This window comes from Dromiciops gliroides, chromosome 2, assembly GCF_019393635.1.
Source record: "Dromiciops gliroides isolate mDroGli1 chromosome 2, mDroGli1.pri, whole genome shotgun sequence".
Lineage (NCBI taxonomy): Eukaryota > Metazoa > Chordata > Mammalia > Microbiotheria > Microbiotheriidae > Dromiciops > Dromiciops gliroides.
Window position 1 is genome coordinate 365,113,545 of NC_057862.1, and position 16,455 is coordinate 365,129,999.

The 16,455-nt window shown below is 37.5% G+C and overlaps 1 protein-coding gene across 10 annotated transcripts in view; it reads left to right on the forward strand.

Annotated features, from left to right (window-relative positions):
- CHD6 (chromodomain helicase DNA binding protein 6) overlaps positions 1 to 16,455 on the forward strand; it is a 197,470-nt gene that overhangs the window by 88,199 nt on the left and 92,816 nt on the right. For all 10 annotated transcript variants that reach the window (XR_006354944.1, XM_043987068.1, XM_043987070.1 and 7 more), the window contains 5 exons: positions 8,762 to 8,883; positions 9,887 to 10,130; positions 11,534 to 11,710; positions 12,288 to 12,431; positions 14,584 to 14,839. Coding sequence is in view for 9 of the 10 variants with exons in the window: in XM_043987068.1 (XP_043843003.1) it covers positions 8,762 to 8,883; positions 9,887 to 10,130; positions 11,534 to 11,710; positions 12,288 to 12,431; positions 14,584 to 14,839 (943 nt within the window). In the remaining variant the exon portion in view is untranslated. The remainder of the gene's footprint in view (positions 1 to 8,761; positions 8,884 to 9,886; positions 10,131 to 11,533; positions 11,711 to 12,287; positions 12,432 to 14,583; positions 14,840 to 16,455) is intronic.

Consider the following 16,455-nt stretch of genomic DNA (forward strand, 5'->3'; position numbering starts at 1 on the left):
TGACTTGCCCAGGGTCATAGAGCTATTAAGTGTCAAGTGTCTGAAGCCAGATTTGAACTCAGGTCCTCCTGAATCCAGGGCTGTTGCTTTATCCACTGTGCTACCTAGTCAGTTCACTTTTAAGGATCTTACTTTTACCTAAGAAGACCTATTTACAAAGTAAGCACTGAGTTAAATTGTCTGCCTAGAAGCTTCAGGAGTATAAAGAAAAGGGTACAGGAAAAACATTCCTTAAGATTTAAAAAAAAGTTTTAATTCCATTTTCTTCACATTAGAGGTCATCGTTCTATTAATTGCTATACTTTTCCAATCACTTGAAGACAGTGTTAGGAAATCTTAGGGCCTGTCTGATCAACTGTGGTCCTGCCAAACTTTGCTTTAGGTCTCAGTACTTTTCCATTGCTTTTTTCCTCTGGGGAGAATGGGTCATTCTTCCCTAGCTGTAGACAATGAATTTTTGTTGGGGGTAGAAATGTTCATATTCATGTGAGAGTTTTTATCTTGAGTGAGATAGGAAGCTAGAGTGCAGGGTATTCTTATGCCAGAGGAGTTATTCTTCCTCATCCCCCTTCCTGGATGTTGTTTGATTTTCTTCTGCTCTTCCTGAAACCAGATACTCCCTTTTCCTGCCCTCACCCTATTATGACCATAAACTTCAAGGGGTCTATCTGATGACCGGGTATCAAATTTCAAATCTTTTATGCTATCAGTAACCCCAACCAGACTTAGCACTGTCAGTTAAATCTCTGTATAGGCCAATTTAAGCTTTTGTTGTCCACATGTTGGCCACCTGGGAACTAGCTTTCTTTCATAATATCATTACTAGGTTCCCCAGCAAATTCATTTTATGCTTTCACAAGTCAGTTATGTTAGGTGGGGCATGACTACTGGAGCTGAAAATAAAAGCAGCTAAAACAGGAGTTTTGTTGGGGGTTTTTTTAAGTTGCCATCCTAGCAAGGATGATGCTTATCTCAAAACTTTTTTTGAAAAAAAAAAAGAAATTAATTTAATGGGCAGAAAAGGGTGTAGATAAAAGTCTTCTGGTGAAAATTTGTTCAAGGAAGGAAGAAAGGGAGAGAGAAAGAAAAGAGGGAAGGATGGAGAGAGAAAAGACTTTTTCTTTCAATAAGGGAGGGAAACTAGTGATATCAGTAATGACAATGCATAGGGAAAGGTAGTCAGGAGCCACACTTTTCCACTCCATCCCCCATCACCTTTTGCTTGCATCTTTCCTATGCCCCAAGTGTCCTTCCCTGCCTCATCACCCCCCTAAAAGCCAAAACCAAATGTTACTTCTTTCTTAAGTCTTCCCTTTACACATGCATGTATATATACATCTTGGTCTTTTCCTCCCCTTCAAGACTCCATTAGCCATGCATTTTGTTTGCCCTTCTCTGAGGCAATCATATAAATTTTCTCACCCCTTCCTTCATTGCAGTCCTCTTCCTTGATTGTATGCCCCATGAAAACAGAGAGTCGTTCTGGAATTTTGTCATCTGCCTCAGCCTAGCAAAGTGTTCTGTGAACAGTAGATTCTTTTTTTTTTTTTTTTTTGGTGAGGCAATGTGGGTTAAGTGACTTGCCCAGGGTCACATAGCTAGTAAATGTCAAGTGTCAGATCTGATTTGAACTCAGGTCCTCCTGAATCCAGGGCTGGTGCTCTATGCACTGTGCCACCTAGCTGCCCTGAACAATAGATTCTTAATCAATGTTTATTGAATAACCTCTGAAGATCAAATTCAAATTAGTGACAACTGGATAGCTCTAGTATGATAATGTACATCCTGTAGTTTGCTCCAATTAATACTGATTCCACTGCATTTTTCAGTAAGAGAAACTTTCACATGAGATCTTGGATCTTATGCTTTGTAAACCTTGAAACAAAATATCAGTATTCTTTTCATTAAATCTTCACAGCAAATTCTACAGAAAAGGCTGTGTCAATAACTAGCAGGGCCCTAGAGCAATAGAGTAGCCTTTTGCTTGGTTTCCCTGGTTCTAGTCACTGCCTCCATCATTCATCTGCTAGATTGATATTCCTAAAGCACGGTTAGGATCATATCACTCTACTGCTCCAGAAGCTTTAGTGGCTCTCTAGTGTTCCTAGAATAAAACAAACTCTTTTCATTAATATTTAAAGCTTTTCACACTAACTCCAACCTACTCTTCAATGTTGATTTCACATTGTTCCCTTCAGGCTCTATATTCTAGCTAAATTGGCCAAATGTGGCATTCTAACTCCTACCTCATTGTCTGTTCTGTTTCTCATACCTCATTTCTTATGGAGGCTTTTTGGAATCCCTATATCCCTTTAAGGTTCTGGTCAGGTTCCACTTTACTCACAAGGCCTTTTCTTATCATCCCACTTGTTAATGCTCGAGGCCTCATTTCACCCTACCCCTCAGCAACTGCCTTTGTACTTAGTTTGCATTTGTTTATCTTTATATATCTTGTTCCCCTGAGTAAAATGTAAAATTCCTGAGAACAGGGAACATTTTTTTTTCAGTGCTTGCTGAATTTATTTGTAGTAACTTAGAGAAGAAGAGTCTTGAGTATACTAGAGAATCTTACCTTTGCTAGGATCAGAATGGAAAAGTTAGTATAAGCAGAGCAGAAATATTTAATGATTTCTCCTTGAAGATAAATTTTTTTGTGGAATGCATTTCTTCTCATGAAATCCAAATAACCATAATTATGAATTTTGTATGATCTTGTTAGAGAGTGCCTTGTCATACTATGTATTCTGTATTATTAGATTCAGTCATGTCCTCTGAGTAAGTATTGATGTATTATTGCACTTTATTTGTTATAACAAATAAAGTATGAAAGCTCATAATTGGAATGCTGTACTTGTTACTTAATACCAGCTTTTTACTGAGTGGTTTAATTCTGTCCTAGATGATTTTAGTTAAAAATTATTTTGTTAACAGTCCAAACTAGAAGTGCCAAAAGCCTACATGATTGTTTTGTAGTCCACAGTTCAGAAAAGCCATAATCACCACATTTTTACTTAAACTTTTCAAAGTAACTATAACTTTAGGAAACTTTGAAGGTTGATTGTGGCAAAGACTGGCCTTCAAATGAAGTAACACAATTTCCATTGCCATATTTTCTAGCTGCTTCCTCCAACGGAGCACAAACCCCATCTTATCTGGATTGAATAAAAGTTAGGTTTTTATCACTGATGTAAGCCATGAGTCAGTGATAAAGTGTTTCATGTCTACCATTAAGTATTGCAGTGCATTGGATACATGATATCTCATTTGTCCCTCACAGCAGACTTGTGAGAGTAGGTACTGTTGTCTCCATTTTACCAGTTAAGAAACTGAAGCTTACAAAGGTCAAATGACTAGCATAGAGTCATAACCTTCTCTGTGGCCCTTTGAAAATAGACATAATTGCTGCAAAAACCTCTGTCTGCTGGATGGCACTAAGCAGATAGCTTTAACCCCTTCTGATTTTCATGTCAAAGTCTATCACTGAATATAAGTATTCAACCATTATTCCTTCAGGAAAATAATTTACTGCTCCCCAATAATTTACCGTTCCACATTGATTTATTGCTCAACCCTATACTGTTTTTCTACTTTAACCTCTTTAACAGTTAAGAGATTCTGAATATCCAAAGAGAATATTATCTATGCCCCCTTTCCCTAAATATGGGAGGAAATTCAGCAGTAGATGATTTGTAAATCATGGGGTGTATCTGCTTTGCCAATGATGAATCTGTTTCTTTTATTGTCTTTACCTTTTAAGGAGGACAGGATCTGTTTTATAAGTTGTTGCTTATTTCCAGTACATCCCAAAGCTCATAGAATACCAATAAATAAAGTCCATTTGCAACAGTGCTTTTTAATATTCATTTGTGTAAAGTCCCTTCTCCCCACAAGCAATTGGAAGAATCCTGTGAAACCTTTCTCAGAATCCTGTTTTTAAATGTGTAAAATATGATACAAGACATTACAAAGGAAGTCAATTCTATTGAAATAATTATGAAAAGTTCATGTCCTCTGTGTTAAGAACCCCTGACTTAGGGCAGCTAGGTGGCACAGTGGATGGAGCACCAGCCCTGGATTCAGGAGGATCTGAGTTCAAACCCAGCCTCAGACACTTGACATTTACTAGCTGTGTGACCCTGGGCAAGTCACTTGACCCCAATTGCCTCACCAAAAAAAAAAAAAAAAAAAGAATCCCTGACTTAGAAGAAAGGGCAAATACTTTGGCACAAATCAGTTAATATGATAAATATGGAAAACTTAGGGCAGTAAAAGATATATTGTATAGGGAATCTTATGAAATAAGATCTTACATATACCTTGCCATTAAACAAGCATACTGGTCTGTGTGACACACCAAAGGGCAAAACTTGGTCACACTCTGCTTTGATCACCACTTCTGTAATCACCATAGGTTAATGAACCTTCCTTCATACATTTTTCTCGTCAGAAGTATTTGACATATAGATTGTAAATGACACTAGATCATTAGCTCTGTGAGGACTAGAACTGTGACTTGTTTAGCACAGGGCTAAGGACACATTAGGTACTTAATGAGAGTTAATTGATAAGTATCTCTTTTGTACCACTCAAGTTGGTTTACTGCATACATGAACATTCATAAAAGTACAAACTATATGCAGGTAGTTATCCTACACATGGCCCACTTTTTTCCAATTTAGCATATATTTAACTTAGAAATTCCATATTTTTATTACCAGAACCTAATCATTTTCCTTCACATTTCTGTGAAGTCTACTAGTTGGCTCCACTCTGGATCAATCCCCACTGCCACCATCCTTCTGTCTTTCTGAGTCTTCCCTAAGCCCCTGCTATTCTCAGGAAGTAAGTCCTCTCATTTGTTCCCCAAGTCTGACAGCATTCCAGGTCTTATTTCTCTTCATTTTCTGAGCTACAGACTTGTGAGTGCCACTAACTTTCACAAAATTCTCTAGCCTGCCTCTTCATTCTTGTTTTATTCTGTTTTTCCTTTTGACCTAGTCCTAATGTTGCATGTACAAAGTAGTTTTTTTTCCTTTTCTTTTTTTCTTTTCAGGTGGACCAATGTGTCTGAGCTCCACGGCCATTTTTATAGTCTTGTGTTTTTACTCTTCTTCCTGAAACACTATTGAACTTTCCATTTGTACCGAGGAAATTTTTGTCCACATTACTGTTTTGCATTCAATTTTAGAAGTATTTTACTAATTTTTCTAGTTCTAAAAACTATTATCAGGATACTTTTAAAGGGCAAACTAAATGAGTTAAATTAAAAACTTATCATTCTGCCTTTGCTAATGACATTTCCTTCATTTCCTCCTCTGTTCTCTTCCACTATTCTAGAATTATTTTCTCTTATTCTTTCCAAAAACATTTTCATCAGGCAGCTAGATGGCTCAGTGGGTAGAGTGATGTGCCTTGAGTTAGGAAGACTTGAATTCAAATCAGGCCTTAGACACTTACTAGCTGGTGACTTTGGGCAAGTAGCATAACTTCTGTCTGCCTCAATTTCCTTATCTGTAAAATGAGGATAATAACAGCACCTATCTCCCAGGGTTGTTGTGAGGATCAAATGAGAAAATATTTGTAAAGCATTTAGCTCAGTGCCTGCCATGTAGTAAGTGCTATATAAATGCTAGCTATTGTTATTGCTGTTATTTTCATCTTACTCTTTGTCTTCTTCTTCTTCTTCTTGACTTCTATTCAGCTCTGGGGACTCTTTCCCTTTGCCCTGCTCTTGGAAATCAGAATAGAGCAAGTTTCTGTCCATATATATATATATATATATATATATATATATATATATATATATATATATATATATATATATATATATATATATAATGTTTGAACTTATCTCAGAAATACCATAGATAAAATGTCTCTTGAGTTCTCTTCCATCTCACTTGCCATTTCTTCTTTTAATCTGTTCCCATCTTTCTCATTTATCAAGAAGTATAATATCTACTGTAAACTGTAACTTTTATCTCTTGGACCTAATTCTGTTTTCTAAAACTACATAGACAAAATGAGTAATCCTCCCTCTATGAGGCATTTAAATATTTGAAGAGAGGAATTGTTACCTCACAAGGACTTCTTTCTAGACCTAACATATCCTAGTTCCTTAGAATGTTTATTGTATGACCTTTCAAGATCCCTCACAACCCAGTTGTTTCCTTCTGGGTATGTTCTAGTTTTTCTTAAAATATACCACCCAGAATTGAATTTATTTTTTCATAGTCTGACCTACCCAAAGCTAAATGTGACTGTTATTTAAATGGTGTATATAAAGTGCTTTATAAAAAGTATGGTAGCATACAAATATAAATTATTGTTAGTGTTCTTACCTCCTTTAATATTTTTAGTAATTCAGCCTCTGTTGTTTTGCTGTGTTAGCTTTCGATCACTTTGGATCATGTTGAACTTATAGTTCACAAAACCCGTAAATCTTTTTTATGGGAGCTGCTCTCAGCCTCAGGGAGTTGTTCTCAGGCTAGGAATTCATAAACATGAAATAAGAGTTTGTACTAGATGACCTCTAAAACCTCTTCCAGCTTTAAAATTCTGAGTTCTCTTATGGTGATTTGAAGGAATACATCAGATGTTGCAGTTACCTAGAGTCACTTCACCTGGTGTGAGGAACCCTTAACTGAAACAAATGTATAAAAGTCTCACTTTTTGCAAAATGCTCTACTTGCAGTCAGATATTTTCCTATAAGGATGGACCTGAGGCTCTTCAGTCAAACCCAGGAGTATACAAGTGTGTTTTTGAAATGTGACTTGGGAATTGTTAGAGAATAAGCCTTAATAGTCCAGTTAGTAGCCTAACTATAATTGGCATCTCTTTGAGATCTTCACATGTAAGAGGTATGTTACAAAAATTCATTATGTTCTGAGTTTTGTTTTGGATTTTTTTTCTTTTTTGACCAACACCTAGCTCCCTAGGAGTCAAGAAGACTATGGTTCATTGTATATTGCCTGTGTTAAGTGTGTTTGGAGTTGTGTAAACTTTGAGCAAATAATTTTACCTCTTTTAAACCTTGGTTTCCTCCCTTCTAAAATGTTTCTAAGGCTGTTCCAGCACTAAAATTCTGACATTTAGTGGGTACTTACTAAATACTTGTTGAACTATTCAAGATAATATCTACCTCACTATAAATTCTACACTTTAGTCCCAATAATACTCTGTAGATCTATGTAAAATAAATAATCCCTCTTCTTTATGACAGCCTTTTAATTATTAGAAGACAGAAATCTTCTGATTTCAAAAATAATGGTTCTAAAGCTTCTTCATCTTGCCAAACTGATTTTTTAAAAACTAAAAGTAAGACCTTATATTAATCCCTACTACATTTCTTTTCAGGAGCTTAAGCCCAAATCTGACAAACAATACCTTTTTAATGTCTTCATCTAATTTATTGAAAGAATAAGCCAAGTTCATGGCCATGTGGCATTACCCCCAGTCTGATCGCCTTCCTCTGTCTTACCATTGGCCTAGTGTTCAATATCTTAAAGTATATTTGTTAGACTAATTGTAAATGTACCTAATCATACTCTCATCTAGTTTCTGTTTTACCATTTTATCCACAAAATATCATAGGAGTTTTGTTGAATGTTTTGCTGACATTATATTATATTCTTTGTCTGTGGCATTCCCCCTTATGTACCAATCTTAGTTAACTGTGCCATAAAAAGGAAATAAGGTCAATCTTTCACTATAATGAATTTCAAGTATTCCCTTCATTACTTACTCCACAGTTCCCTGTAAGCTTTGCACTTACTTCCCTGTTGAGTCTTACTTAGAATGTTTCTTTTTATAAATGGTGTCATTTCTTCTTTTGTAATTTAAGGAATATCTGTTGACAAGGAGGTGATGCCCCCATTAAGTAAAATATCAGTCTTATTGCCTCTTGTTTCCATTAGGCCCTATGCAAAATGTTCATTATCTCTTAAGATTCAGCACTTCAGACTGTCTTGAATTAATCGTGTATTGGGAAGCTATCTCTGGGGTCTGTAATGTGCACTTACATGTATATTAGCTTAAACTAGGAAAAAGACTCCATTTGGATATAATTTGGAAGACTCATTACACTCTTCTGTTGTTGAGCAAACTCAACATACATAGTGTTTTCCCCAAAGCTGGTGAACTGATGCACCATGCTCAAAGAAGGAAACCACCCCCAAGTAGGCAGAACAGATTGTGAAAATAGAATCAAATAAAGAAAGTCAGTGTTGGCCCCCTGAAAAATAAAATAAAATTAGAAAAGTAGTAGGTTAGTTTCAAAAGTTTATTTACATAAAGAGAGGCAGCATAATATAATTCATTGAGTTGGTTTGTGAGAAAGACCTGCCTTCAGGGGATCAAGTCCTGTCTTTTTAACCTATTTCCTTTGTGAGACAGCACAAGTCATTATAAATTGCAGAGAGGGCACCGGTCTTCATCGATAGATGAAATTTTATAGAGAGAGCTTCCTAAACTGATAAAATTACATCTGCCCCTCCTCCCTATAACCACACACACACACACACACACACACACACACACACAGTAAGATAGCACAACACATTCAGAGCTAAAATAATCTCAGCATCGTTTTGGGAAGGGGGGGAAGCAGCTGAAGCCCAGTACCCTTCCTAACTGATTTGCAAACTCAATTAGGAATGTTGAAATTTGCTTCTCTTGATCTTTTCTTGTATCCTTATTCATACTTGTGGAAATCCCATAAAGCATTGTCTTTCCACGCATTTTGCTCTCTTTGTTTATTAGGAGCGCCCAGCTTCAGATTCGTGGCAGAAACTTGAGAAATCTCGGGAGTACAAGAACAATAACCAACTTCGAGAGTACCAGCTTGAGGGGATGAACTGGCTTCTTTTTAACTGGTATAATAGGTGAGGAGCCAGAGCACATGTGCCATCTCCCTGAGCTGTGCCTTTTCAAAATGTACATAATTAGAGGAATGACCGATCTCAGCTCCTTAGTCTGACTAGCTTGGAATTAAAAGTATTACATGGAAATGAATAGCAAAAACTTTTCCACTCAAGTATTTAACACACTGGACTTTGCACATAGTATTTGATTAAATGATTGTTGAACTAATTAAAAAAGAAAACTAACAAAGATAAATTTTAGGGTCACAATTCTATTCTCTATGGTATGCTTTGAGACTTATTTTGGTATCATATGGCATTTCAGTGATATGGGAGATTTTTTCACAAACTATTTCCTTTATTAAAAAAAAAAAAAGCTTTGCTTTTCTGAATTGCTTAGAACTGAAGGTCATTTTCAAAAAATTGAAGATAGAGAATAATCCTGGGAATCCTCCAAGCTGATTGTCTCTTAGATCTTTCTTCAGAAGGAGAATGACATTAAAGGGGCTACTAGGCTTGTCACCTTGGATAATTAAGTTAGCCTCTCTTGGGTCTGTTTCCTTACCTGTACATTCCCTCACAGGGAAGTGTCAAGATCAAATGAGGTAATGGATGTTAAAGCGCTTTGTATGCTATGAAACACCATATAGTTTTCTTAGCTTAATGAGCCTCTATAAATATATGGAAGGGGGGGACTGAGTTCCAAGTGGAAAAGATTCTCTTCTGTGGCTGACAGTATCTTTCAAAAGCCATTGCTAGTATTGTGGGATGAGGGCCTCAGACTCCTAGATTAGAAAATGAAGGCTTCAGTGGCTACTTAGTTAGAATCTTTCAAAAGATTTTCAATTCTTTTTAAGGAAGAATTTATTAAAAGGGTAAATACTAAAAGAATGGCGTTCTGTAAATTTCTCATTGTTAGTAGGGTTCAGACCTCCCCCCCACCCATTTTAGAAGCTTTGTCCATTATTGCCTCTCAACTTTCTCTCTGCTGTATTGATAGTAAAACATGTTTTGTTTCCTTCAGAAAAAACTGTATTTTGGCTGATGAGATGGGCCTTGGGAAAACCATTCAGTCCATCACATTTCTCTCAGAAATATTCCTGATGGGAATACATGGTCCTTTCCTCATCATTGCTCCACTATCCACCATTACTAACTGGGAGCGAGAATTCCGGACATGGACAGAGATGAATGCCATTGTGTATCATGGCAGCCAGATTAGCAGGCAGATGATCCAGCAGTATGAGATGCTCTACAGGGATGCTCAGGTAAAATTAGCATACATTACAAAGTTATAGCAGTGATAACCTACAGAGTAGAGTCTTAGTAGAGTCTTTCCTTCAGTTGTTTTCCTACCTAGCATCTTGAAGTTGGGTTTATCTGTGTCTTGGGTCACTGGCCTTTTAGAGAGCATTTTTTTCATCTTTCTGATATTGTATTATTAATAATGATATTCAAGGCCGTAGAGCATTTTTTCTATTCACTGTGATATTTCAAAGGCCAAGAAGCCTAACTTGCAGGCTGGCTCTTGAAACTACTTTTTAATTATTGTTATTTTTAAAATTTGAGTTGTATGCTATGTAGACTACAAGCAAAACAGTCTTTTTTGGATAGGCAATGAAATTTCAGAAAGGGAACTAGAAATTAATTCTTTTTTAAGAATCAAATGGGGGGCAGCTAGGTGGCGCAGTGCATAGAGCACTGGCCCTGGAGTCAGGAGTACCTGAGTTCAAACCCGGCCTCAGACACTTAACACTTACTAGCTGTGTGACCCTGGGCAAGTCACTTAACCCCAATTGCCTCACTTAAAAAAAAAAAAAGAATCAAATGGAAGCTCAGTCTTTATTAAATAAAAACAAAGCATTTTTTCCCTTCTCTTTAGTGAGAATAGTCCACTGAATATACCTAGGAAGTATTATACATTGGGCACCGATTTTTGTAATAAAAGAAAATGAAAATTAAATTAATGGAAGGCTACACTGTGCCAATGCAAGTCATTATACATTATAGAGATATTAGCAATTGCACTGCCTCTGACTTATACAATTTGAGTTGTCTGTTAGAGTTATACGACTCAGCCAGAGTAAGTAGCAATTTGTACAGTTGATCTCATGGACTTCTCATCTTCTTCACACTGGCATTCTTTCTCTTCATTTCGCTTAGTTTAGTGAAATCTCAACTAATGTTCCATTACAATGCCTTATCGTTATATGTAGGCAGTTCACTTTAGGGATAGATAAGCCACTAGAACACAGATCTGTCAGCTTCTACCAAGGTGAAAAGGCTTCAGTTATAGGCCAAGTAGCTAATCTGTGTGTCTATTGTCCAACAACCAGTCTTAGTATAGAAAGGCTTATCCTCAGAAGGATAAAGTGAAAAGTTTTTAGGCCACAGCAAATCATTGAACCATTGATATCTATCAAGATACTGAAGCCATTGCAGCAAAATAATAAATCTTTCAAGTATTATTTATACATGGTGAGGGTACAGTACTTTGTATTAGGCTCCTTTGCAGATATACATACAACAGTGTGTTTTGACCTTTGACCTGTCTTGTTAGTAATGTTAATGTTGATCCTTCCATAATCATCTAAGAATTTACTCTGCCAAAAAGTTCAGCAATACCCATTGATAGGGTCCTATAGCTGTTTTTTATTTGTTTCATCCTCAGGGCAACCCGCTCTCTGGAGTCTTCAAATTCCATGTTGTTATCACAACATTTGAGATGATTTTGGCTGACTGCCCAGAGCTGAAGAAGATCCATTGGAGTTGTGTGATCATTGATGAAGCACACAGACTGAAGAACAGGAACTGCAAGCTTCTGGAGGGACTGAAGCTCATGGCTTTGGTGAGAGTTTGCAAGCTTATAAACCTGAGGACATTCAATGATTACTCAAGGTCTCCAGTCCAAGGAGCCTGCAAGCAATAGAGAAACTGTGACAAGGGATTTCTTAGCATTTGTTATGGGAACCAAGCCAGGAATACTAACTCCAGTTTGATTTTATGCTTTTTACACTCAGAAAATTGCCCTTTGTATAGAGGCACTATCATATGTAGTAGAAATATAACTGAACTTGGTATCAGAAGACCTGAGTTTGAGTCACGACTCTACCACCCAATTTCTATACCTTGGCCAAGTCAGTTTAGCCCTTGATTCCTCTTCCAAGAATTGAAGATTACAGAACTCGATCTCCTATTTCACTGGGTATTTGTTTGGAAAGCACTTTGGATATTTTAAAATAGCCCAGATAAACGTCAGTTACTATATTTTTTTATCACCATTATTGTTAGTCACACCCTCTTTTTTTTAGAGAAGTGTAACAGCAGGGCTTGTAAAGAACGTTATCAGCCCCGGCATTACATTGTCCCCATGAATCAGGGCTTAGATGCTCAACTGTTCTCATTGTGTGTTTTAATTTGTATAGGAACACAAAGTGCTGCTGACTGGGACTCCCTTACAGAATTCTGTAGAAGAACTCTTTAGCCTACTAAATTTCCTGGAGCCATCCCAGTTTCCTTCAGAGACTGCTTTCCTGGAGGAGTTTGGCGATCTGAAGACAGAGGAACAGGTCAGTGGGAGCCTGAAGAAAATGAGAAGACATAGCATCAGCCCTTGCAGTGTGCTTTTCATTCAAGGAGTCAGCAGAACTCTTTGGAAAGAATGATAAACAAATTTTTACTCAGCCTTACTGTGAAATTATCGTTTTTACCTTTTCTAAGTGAGGAAACAAATTAACAGTAACTAAAATGTCCCAGAAAGTTTATAAATCAAGTTATAAACAAGAGCCATTGACAGCATGGCAGTTTCTTGGTCTTCATCTCTACCACCTGAGGGCTTCAAGATCTTGCTTATGGCTGCTTTAATGGGAACAGAACGCTCCCTTAATTCCTGTGTCTGTCCTTATGATAACAAGTACGAAACATACTTAGGCCAGTATTCTTGAATGCAACCAAGAAGTATTGCAGAGGGTGAGGAACTCTGAAAGTACAAATGATTGTGCTGGTAGGCAGTTATAGGTACAGAGAGTAATTGGGCTACTTTAGTTCTAAGTTCCTTAGCACAATTGTTGCTTGGGTTGGGTTTTTTAATTGCAATGTCCTTGTATTCCCGGATAATATGACCAAGTTACCTAATTCTAGTTAAGTTACTCTACCTCAGCAGCAGGTCTTCTCTAGTCCCTACCTTTTGCTGTATTCACTCCTGGGGTAAGGAACTGTGAATATGGACTTTTTCCTGCCTCCCTCCTGGACCTTTTGACCTGTTGCTCGCTAAACCCAGAGCCATCTAGTGTTTCCTAAATGAACAAAGAGGAGGACTTTTCTTATGCATTACAATTATTCTTTTGACAATTGACTATCTTATTTTAATATTTAAAAAACCTAAAATAACATGGGTCATACCACAGAAATCATATACCTAGGCACATGTAGTAAGCTCTCACTTTCTGTTTGCTTTGTATAAATGTTCTAACCTTGTTTTCTCTCTTTCTTCATATTGGGCTCTATAAATCTTCTCTACTTAAGATAGATAATCTCTGGTTCTGTGCTAGGTCATAGGGCAGGTAGAGAGTTATAAAAGTCTTCTTTCTACCTCCTTTCATTTTTCCTCATTCTCCCACTTTTTGCTTTTAATTGCTCCCACACTCAGAATGATGTCATGGTCTAACTCTGGGCCTTAAAATTGACCCCTGGCTCTAATACCCTCTCAGGGTCTGAGTCCCTGAAAACTTTCAATGACCAAGACTCTACAAGTACCCATTATGCCATCAAATAGTTCAGTTACTTCATGGCATTAGGAATCACACTTGAGAAGCATGAAATAAAACCTCTTGCTTGAATCTCCTTGAAAGCATGGACTCTCCTGACTTCATCTTTTTATCCCCTAGTGCCTAACACTATGCTTTATACCTCATAGGCACTTAGTTAATGTTTGTTGACTTGACTGTAAGCTAGTTCATGTCTTTCTTTCACAACAAACACAATGATGAAAGTTGTTTTTGTACTTTTTCTTCTCAGTGGGCAGAGACTGTGGAGTTCTAACTTGATTTTAGTTTGTTCAGATGTTTAGAATACATACACCTAATGCCGAGGTCACAAGCTTAGGTAACCAGTTTACCTTTAGTCTTCTTATGACCGCACTTTATTCTTGACCCACCCCATTCTGCCACCTCATGCTGTATCACAATGGGATTGGTTGAGAGGATATAGATAGCTCAGTGTATATTTACAACTATACTGGAAAAAGAACTCAAATTCATCTTCTAAGAAACCATCTTTTTTATATGGAAAAGTTAGCCATTTTTGCTTGTCATCTTTTAGCAGACATAATCTTTTGATTGTTTTTTGGTGGTAGGTGGCACTTTTAGAGCAGCATTATTTGTTGAATTGCTGTAAGCCACCCACTTTGACCAGAAATGAGAGAAGTGCCTCAGGATAAAGGCACTGTTTTGTATCTGGGGGCTCAGTGAATGACCTTCACTAGCTTTTTCCCATCAGTGTCTCTCTTTTCAGCATTCTGTGTCTTGACTCCCTTTGCAGGTTGTAAATTCTCTAAATGCAAGGGGCCCATCCGCTCTGTTAGTTCCTTCCATAGCTGGTATTCAATATATATTTGTTCATTATACCAATTCGGTTCGGCAAACGTGTATTAGTGCTAGAAAAATCTTGATGCTCACTTCATCCTGGTTCAAAGAGGTAAACAAGTCTCATTTTCCTGGGCAGGTGAAGAAGTTGCAGTCCATTTTGAAGCCCATGATGTTGCGGCGGCTGAAAGATGATGTGGAAAAGAACCTAGCTCCCAAACAAGAGACAATCATTGAAGTAGAGTTGACCAATATCCAGAAAAAGTATTATCGAGCCATTTTAGAGAAGAATTTTTCCTTCCTGGCCAAGGGGGCAAATCAGCATAACATGCCCAATCTCATCAACACCATGATGGAGCTGAGAAAGTGCTGCAATCACCCCTATTTGATCAATGGTGAGCCAGGGGGGAGCAAGGTAGGGTTAAGTCTTGTCACAAACCCCTGAGAGCAACAAGTTTGAATTAAGTAAATCATTCAAGGCCAGATGAACGCATTGTTTGTATGCCCTCTTAGGCCCTTTGACTGAGCATATGTGCATGTGGAGACAATTACTTGGCATTTTGGCTCTCTTAATATTGGGGGTATTTCTGACTTGTTCCCTTGGAATAAATGGTTTCTGTCCCTACTTGATAGACCCCATTTTCCTTTTACTTAACTAGACCTGAATGGATTATCAGCACCGACCTCCAAGAATCAATAACTGGTAGAGAATAAAATAGAAGAGGGTAGCTTCTTTGCAGAGAGGAAATATAATGAAGCTAGGAGAGTTTGGGGTCAGAAACAACCCAGAAAGTGAATGGCGATTTTGAAGCAGACTGGAAATGGGGAAAAGCAGCAGTGGTACATCTAGGTCTGGGGACAGAGTGGTGGTATGTGTAAGTTGTTTCTCTCCAGCATCGTTCTGCCATGGCTGGCTTTGGTTAGAACGTTGTGCCTTTGCTTTCAAGTATGCAAGATCAATGCATGATTTTACATTTCCTAAAAACCACAGAATATGGGACTGGAGTAGCTGAAAGAGGGAGAATTAACTTCATTGGAGATGGTGCTTCAGAGATCCAGTATGGTATACAGTGTGTTCACAGGTGGGTGTGTGTACATGTACACAAGTCAGTTTTTAGTTACAGATGCGGGAAGCTGAACTGGGACATAGTGAACTCTGGCAATAATGGGCAAATTTTTGCTAGATAGTGAGGAAAATATGAGGAAGTTCTAGGAAAGGTGGCATTATAGTAAAAGGGTGTTTGGTTGGATCGGTGGCATATTTTGTCAAGACGTATGGGCATATTAATGGATTACATAATATGCAGTGAGTGACAGTTTGAATAAGAAAGCTGCAAAAGTTGACTCTTAATCATCTATGTTAAGGGGGGGTGAGGGGAATAGAGGTACGTCATTTTTTATTTGGTTTTGGAATGTATCCTCATACTTTGAATATGGTTGTGTCTGTTCTTGGAATTCATGACACTTCAAACTAAAGAATGGAGCTATGCTGTGAAAACCAAACTCAGGAGCTGGAAAAATCTCTGGCTTTGTTTCCTCTTCTCCAACTAAAACCTGTTGTTATGATTATTGTCGTTATTACTGCAGTGAAACTAAGTTGCATTGTGTCTTACAGTTTACACAGTTCTTTATATCCATTATCTCCTTGATCTTCTTACCTCTATGAAGTTTGTAGTACCAATGTTATTATCTTCATTTTACAAATAAGGAAAACTGAGGTTCCAAGTAGTTGTGACTGGCCATGTGACCTTGGACTAGGTGGCAAAGCCCTGATTTGAACCTAGGTCTTCAGACTCCAGGTCCCAGTGCTTTTTTTTCCCCCAAGCTGCCTGCCCTTATACCAAAGAAGTGTCCTATTGCAAAGGTTATTGAAAAAAATGAAACGAGATGATAATGCCTGTACAGATATATTAACTGTTGGTGAAGATTTACCCATTGAGAATTTTCATAAAGAAAAGTCCTGAGAACTTGGTAAAACAATATTTGGTTTGAGCTCTAATTGGTTTAGACT